General features: G+C 43.2%; 1 protein-coding gene across 1 annotated transcript; it reads left to right on the top strand.

Moving 5' to 3' along the window:
* Nucleotides 1-701: 701 nt before the first annotated feature.
* LOC120684337 lies at nt 702-3,998 on the top strand (the record flags this gene model as incomplete). Its single annotated transcript, XM_039966204.1, has 5 exons — nt 702-1,734; nt 1,834-2,366; nt 2,448-2,469; nt 2,541-3,278; nt 3,406-3,998. Coding segments are annotated over exons 1-5 (2,919 nt in total), but the record flags the coding sequence as incomplete, so codon positions are not given.
* Nucleotides 3,999-8,072: the final 4,074 nt, after the last annotated feature.

Raw genomic sequence — 8,072 nt, 5'->3', positions numbered from 1 at the left:
CAATTAATGATACATTTCGTCTTTTTTATATGATTTCATTGTTATTTGCAAGAGTTATTAATCTGATCATTGTAATTGTAATAGTAAATAATATTTGCATTGTAATGGTAAGAATTTTTAATTTTGTGGAAAATAAAGGTATTTTTCAGTAAAATATGGCTTCAGCAACCGGAGGGAGTGGCGCTGGTGGGGGTGATCGTTGTCCTTCTGGAGAGAAGGGCACAACTCGAGTAGGTCGTCGGTCCAAAAAACCTAGTGCTTTTCATAGGGCAGCGCTCCGTTATTTGGAAAAAGAATATAGAGAATGCATGGCAAGGGGCGAGGAACCTCCGTTTGATCTTGAGGATTTATTGCGGCGTTACGGTTCGTCACCACCAAACTCGGAGGTTTCAGCTCTGCCATCTTCTTCTGTGCCAGCAAGAAATCCGTTAGAGCATTCTGCGTTCCAACGCAAGGATGGTTGAAAACCTATGTGTTGTTGTCTAAATTTTTAAGTTTCATGTATAGTACTCCTTTGTTAAGTTCTGTAATGGATTAAGTAGTCCTTTTAATTAATCAAGATGTATGATGGATATTGCAGATCTTTTAATTATTCATGTTATGTTACATTTAGTTTAATTTAGGTGTGATATATTTTATTTATTCGATACGTGTAAAGAATTCAAATCGATTTATTTAAAATGCAGATGGACCGGCAATGGATGTACAATGCTGACCGACATTCGAAAGAATTCATTGATGGCCTGCATTATTTTTTGTCTGTGGCTGAGGCAAACAAGCAGAATGGTTTTATGTGCTGCCCGTGTGTTCATTGCAACAATAACAAGGATTACTCATCTTCTAGAATCCTACACAGCCACATTTTCACAAATGGTTTCATGGAGAAGTATGTTTGTTGGACGAAGCACGGAGAACAGGGGGTTACCATGGAAGACAATGAAGAAGAAGATTTTGACGACCACTTTTCCGGGAATGCTGGAATCGGTGCATTCGATGACGATATTCCCATGGAAGAGCCCGAAGTAGATGTAGCAGAAAATGATCCCAGCGACGATCTGGGGCAGGCATTGCACAATGTGCAAGCAGACTGTGAGAGTGAAACGGAGAGGTTGAAGTTCCAAAAGTTGATAGAGGACCACCATAAGTTGTTGTACCCAGATTGTCAAAATGTATTGAAGAAACTTGGCACCACCTTGGAGTTGCTGCAATGGAAGGCGACAAATGGTGTATCTGACAAGGGATTTGGTGAATTACTCAAACTTGTTAAAAAAATGCTTCCTAAGGACAACGAATTGCCTACCACAACGTATGAAGCCAAACAACTTGTTTGCCCTTTAGGATTGGAAGTGCAAAAGATACATGCATGCCCCAACGACTGCATCCTCTACCGAGGCGAGTACGAGAATTTGGATGCATGTCCCGTATGCAGTGCATTGCGTTACAAGATTAGAAAAGATGATCCTGGAGATGTCGAGGGGGAGCCTCCCCAGAAGAGAGTTCCTGCGAAGGTCATGTGGTATTCGCCTATAATACCACGTTTGAAGCGTCTGTTTAGAAATAAAGATAATGCTAAGTTGATGCGATGGCACAAAGAGGAACGCAAGAAAGACTCGATGTTGAGAAACCCCGCTGATGGGTCGCAGTGGAGAAAAATAGATAGAACGTACCCTGAATTTGATTTGGATGCAAGAAACATAAGGTTCGGTTTGAGTACAGATGGCATGAATCCTTTTGGTGAGATGAGCAGTGGTCATAGCACTTGGCCTGTGACTCTTTGTATGTACAATCTTCCACCATGGCTCTGCATGAAACGAAAGTTCATCATGATGCTAGTGCTTATCTCGGGTCCAAAGCAGCCCGAAAATGACATTGATGTGTACCTAAGACCATTGGTCGAAGAACTCTTATTGCTCTGGGGCGATGAAGGTGTACAGATGTGGGATGAATACAAACAGGAAAACTTCAACCTACGAGCATTGCTGTTCGTAACGATCAATGACTGGCCTGCTCTTAGTAACTTGTCAGGACATTCGAATAAGGGATACAAAGCATGCACACACTTTTTAGATGATACCGAAAATATATGGTTGACTCACTGTAAGAAGGTTGTATACATGGGTCATCGTCGGTTTCTTCCCATCAGGCATGCGGTACGAAAGAAGGGCAAGCATTTCAAAGGCCAAGCGGACCACCGAACAAAACCGATGCACCGTAGTGGTAAAGACGTCTTCAACATGGAAAAAGATCTAGAAGTTATTTTTGGAAAGGGATCTGGTAGCCAACCTGTTCCGAACGAAAACGGAATGGCGCCCATGTGGAAGAAGAAATCTATATTTTGGGAGCTACCATATTGGGAAGTCTTAGATGTTCGTCATGCAATTGATGTGACGCACCTCACGAAATTTTTTTGCGTCAACCTGATAGCATTCTAGGGAGTGTACGGAAAGACAAAAGATACAGTAGAAGCACGTCAAGAATTGCAACGTATGGAAGAACGAGATGCCTTACATCCACAACAGCGAGATAATGGACGACAATAGTAAGTCCTGCCAGCTATACTCTTAGCAAGGAAGAGAAAGAATCCATGTTTGACTGCTTGAGCAGTATAAAGGTTCCATCTGGATACTCATCCAATATAAAAGAAATCTTAAATTTGGCAGAGAAGAAATTTACAAATCTCAAGTCACATGACTGCCATGTGCTTATGACCGAACTTCTTCCGGTTGTGCTGCGGGGGATTCTGCCTGATAACGTCCGGTTAACCATCGTGAAGCTATGTTCCTTCCTCAACGCAGTTTCTCAGAAGATAATTGACCCGGAGAATTTGATAAAGCTGCAAAATGATGTGGTGCAATGTCTTGTTAGCTTTGAGCTGATATTTCCACCATCTTTCTTCAACATCATGACACATCTTCTAGTGCACCTTGTGAAAGAGATTGATATCCCCGGACCAGTATTTCTACACAGCATGTTCCCATTCGAAAGGTTCATGGGGGTACTCAAGAAATGTGTTCGTAATCGAGCTCGTCCAGAAGGAAGCATCGCCAGTGCCTATGGAACTGAGGAGGTCATTGACTTTTGTGTTGACTTTATTGATGACCTTAAACCGATTAGAGTCCCTGAATTGCGATATGAGGGGAGACTAACTGGAAAGGGTACATTAGGAAAGAAATCTTATGTCTGCACAGATGATTTTTCATTCAAGAAAGCGCATTATACGGTTATTCAACAATCATCCTTGGTTGACCCATATATCGAGGAACACAAGAAAATTCTGCTCTCCAATTTCCCGGAAAAGTCTGAGGCATGGATTACACGTGAGCACATGAACACTTTCTGCAGCTGGTTGCGGAAGCATCTAATGCATAACATGGATATAAGTGAACAACTATTCTTATTGGCTAGGGGGGCCATCTTGGAATATCTTAACATACCAAGGGTACGAGATAAATGGAAACACATTTTATATGATAGCCCAAGATAAAAAGAGTACCAACCAAAACAGCGGTGTTCGTATGGATGCCACGGACAATAATGGGAAAAAGGACACATATTACGGCTACATTGAAGAGATATGGGAGCTGGATTATGGTCCCAATTTCAAGGTGCCTCTATTTCGTTGCCAATGGGTTAAGCTATCTGGAGGAGGGGTAACAAAAGATGAGTATGGGATGACAATAGTTGATCTCAACAATCTTGGGTATAGAGACGAGCCATTTGTCCTAGCCCAGGATGTCGCTCAGGTTTTCTACATTAAGGACATGTCCAGCAAGCCAAAAAAGGGGATAAACAAGCAAAAGGATGAGCCTAAGCGACACATAGTTCTATCAGGAAAGAGAAACATCGTTGGAGTGGAGGACAAGACAGACTTATCAGAAGAATATAATAATTTTGTTGCCATTCCACCTTTCGAAGTAAATGCTGATCCATGCATCCTGCTAGCCAATGATGATGCTCCATACTTGCGCCGTGATCATAATCAAGGGACATTTGTGAAGAGAAAGTCTGTTACCACTAATCCTTCATGTACTTGAATCATTTTATATTATTGTATAAAAACGTAATCGCAATTCGAATACTTTTATTATATATGTACTGTACAATTATACTTTATGTGTTATATATATCATTTTTTATATTTTTCACTTAATTACCAGACTCAATTATAATTTTCATTCAATAATGGATTACTCAACTAATTTTATTTATTTCATGAAATTACATTCACATTAACAAACTATACTCTCTCACTAACACACACAATCTCACTAGCACACACACTATCTCTCAAACTCACACACTACTCATTAATATCATGAAATTGCTTAATTTTATGTAAAATTAACTTTTTAAACGTTAATATCGTGATAGAATCCACTTTCTGTCGAAAAGCAATAGTTTGAAAAAATTTGTTCACCTAATATATTTTTGCATGGTCAAAATAACAAATATGATTTCAAAAAAGTTAGATATTTCATTGACCCAATCACTTGAATGAAAATTAATTATTTTTGTTGCGTGTATCAAGTTTATATAGAGATAATAAATTTTGTTCCATAATTTTTGGAATCATAATTTTATTAACTGAATTAACAAATGAAAGCCTATTTTAAAAGAGAAATCAAAATAAACAAAAACAAACATAAGATTTGGCGAGAATGAGGGAAAACGGGCCCCTTTTGTCCCGGGTGGTAGATCCACCCAGGACTAAAGGTGGGCCGCGGGCTGGGAATTTTCCCGGTCCGCCCAAAAACACCTTTTGTCCCGTGTGGAGCCACGACCCGGGACAAAAGGCCCTTTTGTCCCGGGTGGTGGATTCACCCGGGACAAATGCCCCCCCTTTTGTCCCGGGTGAAGCCACGACCCGGGACAAAAGGGGGCCCCCTATATATGTCCCTTAACCTCCGCCTTCCTCCAACACTTGGGCATTCCTGGTCTGTGCCGCGCCACCGTCGTCTCCCATCGCGCCTCCTGCTCTGCCGCCATCCCCGAGCGCCGCCCGAGCTCCGCCGCCTCCACGCCCTGGCCGCCTTGGACGATGACCCCGCCAGGCCGCTCACCGGTGCGCCGCCGTCCCCGGCCCCGTGCCACCTCGTCTTCGCCGACCCGGCCTCCACTCCGCGCGCACCCTCGTCTTCGCCGCCCCCGGCGGCCTTCACTGCACGCCGCCGCGCCGCCACCCTCTCCGCTGCGCGCCACCACGCCGCCAGCTCCCCGCCTCGTCATCCAGGTCCGCCGCTCTAGGTTTCCCCGCCCTGTGTGAGTGTGGCCGCCGGCATTTTCTTTTTTCTTTTCAAATTTTATGTTTTATGTAATTTTGTTTTACCTTAACTAGAATTCAATTATGCATATAGATATTTTTAGAATTATATTATGGATATAGTGTTTTATTTATTATATATTAATTAGAATTGATTTATAGAGACATTGTTAGAATGCAATTATGGTTATAGTGTTTTCTTTATTTATAGAGATATAGTGAGAATTAGAGAGAATTTATAGAGAAATAGAGAAGGAAATAGAGAATTAGAGAGAATTTCTTTTATGATGTATTTATTATTTAATTATGTCATTCAAAGACTTTAATTTATCATGTATTTATTATTTAATTATGTCATTCGAAGCCTTTAATTTATCATGTATTTATTATTTAATTATATCATTCGAAGCCTTTAATTTATCATGTATTTATTATTTAATTATGTCATTTATATTACTTCTCGAGCTCGCAAACTCGCGCTAACACACAATCGTTTCCAATAGTTTCCGATCGTTACCGATACCGACCGAATTGTTTCCGATCGTTACCGATACCGACCGAATCATTTCCGATAGTTTCCGATCATTACCGATACCGACCGAATCGTTACCGATCTAAATATGTGGATTATTTAGAGAATTTTTTTAATAGTTTTATTTGTATTCATATTTTAGTTACGATGGACCCGCGACACACAGACGCGGAAGACGAATAGTTCCTGTTGAATATGGTTGGCGAAGGTCAAAGAGATGTCCCTGAACAAGCTGATGATGGCAGCAATACCGACATATATTTGAATATGTCCGGTGATGGAATTGAGCCACCATCTATTCAGGATGACGCTGCTGCTGAACAAAGTGCTAATGTACATATCACAACTATACTTATTTGTAGTGACAATTATATTTTCATCTGAATCTATATGAATACTATGAATGTTTTTTTATAGCCGTCTGGATCATCGTCGCAGCAAAAAAAAGACGAAGCGAGGCCCAACAAAAAACTGGAAGGGCGGTTCATTATAAAGGAAGTTGGTCCAGATGGCGAACCGATCGCTCCAGAAGCTGCCGCCAAAAAATTCATAAGACAATCCAGATGTATTGTCAGGGACCACATCCCGATCAGCTTCAGGCTCTGAAAAGCTTCCAATCCAAACGTGGAATGGGATGCGGTACCCGAAAGAGAAAAAGAATGGTGCTGGCGGGAGCATAAGAAAAACTTCACGGTTCCAGCTGAATCCGAAGAGATATGCAAGCGTTGGACCCTGAGTAAGATGGCCGAACAGCTGCAATCATTCAAGAAAATTTTGACGAAGAAATATATCAAGACCGGGACCACACCTGTATTTACCGGCGAGCTCGAAAAGCTCAGGGGTCACTGGGATGCTTTTGTTGAATACAAGTCTTCAGAGTTTGGGCTTCAGAAGGTGCAAAGGATCAAAGACAACGCCTCGAAGAAAGTGTATCATCACACTCTAGGCCAAAGAGGCTACAAGCTTGTAATATCCAAATGGGAGAAGATGGAGCAGGATCTGCTTGACAGAGGCATCCAACCTGCGACCATGAACTGGCCTGAAAGGTCAAGGACCTGGTTTTATGGTCACGGGGGAAGCTTGGACCCATTGACTGATGACTGCATCTATGGGCCAAACATCCAGCAAGCAGCCCAAAGACTACAGGAGGCCATACAAGTAGCGGCCGAGGGAACATTCCAGCCGTATAGAGGGAGGGACGAGCTAACTTACGCCCTTGGGAATCCAGAGCATCCGGGCCGCACAAGAGGCAAAGACGTGGTTCCGTGGAAGTATGGGTTCAGGGATTACATTGAATCATATAGAAGCCGGCAAAGAAGAAAGAATGATGAGCGGGAGCACTTGCAAAGGCGAGAGGAACGACTCATGTCACATGATCAAAGACTGGAGGAAGAGGTTCAACGCCAAGTGGCCATAGCAATGAGCCAGCAACAGCAAGCGCAAACGGTGCCTCCAGAGCCTAATGTCACAGCCGATCATCTATCTCAGCGGAAAAGAAGCTGCTCTTCCACAGACGTCGCCGTCGTCGAGACAACGGGGATCCAGGCCGCAGTTGAAGCGACGGCCCCGTAGCGATTTCCAGTGGATGAGATCACCCAGCGGACACCTTGTGACCTGCAGACTGCCATTAAAAACTTAATGTTCACTGTTGCGTACGATACCGCCATGCCAACCCAACCAGGCGACGTGTACCACGGGCAGTAAATTCCGTCAGGATACACAAGAGTTGGCGTGGAGCAGGTGTTCCAGGGTTGGGAGACGCTCGAGCTTGATATTCCTTGAGGCGATGGAGAGAGGACACTAGCAGAAGCCATTCATGGCTACATCCTATGGGATAAGCGCTACATTGTCCTAAAGTCGGATGATCAAACACCAAGACAGGCATCTCAGCATGCCTCTCCAAGGCCAGCATCTCCGCAAAACTTCCCAAGGGCAACACTATCTCGGCAAGGTTCACCGGCACATTCTCCATCACCATCATCTCATGCGCCGATGAACACTCAAGCGTCACTGTCGCCTCCATGGTCACCCCCTCCGCCGCCGGTAAAGAAGCAGAAATAGCCGCCGGCAAAGAAGGTAGCTGCACCGGATAAGAAGCCTCCAACGAAGAAGGAAAAGGAGAAGAAAACCAAGGAGGATCATATTAAACCCTGGGACATGAGCCTTGAAGAATGCGATCGGATAACTCAAGAAAGAGTTAAAGAGCAGTTCAAGCCGGAGCCGAAGCCGAAGCCCGAGAAAGTGATAAATCCGATAGATTTGAAATTTTTTAAGGGAATG

Source organism: Panicum virgatum, chromosome 8N, assembly GCF_016808335.1.
Source record: "Panicum virgatum strain AP13 chromosome 8N, P.virgatum_v5, whole genome shotgun sequence".
Taxonomy (NCBI): domain Eukaryota; kingdom Viridiplantae; phylum Streptophyta; class Magnoliopsida; order Poales; family Poaceae; genus Panicum; species Panicum virgatum.
This window is presented reverse-complemented; position numbering and strand designations above follow the sequence as displayed.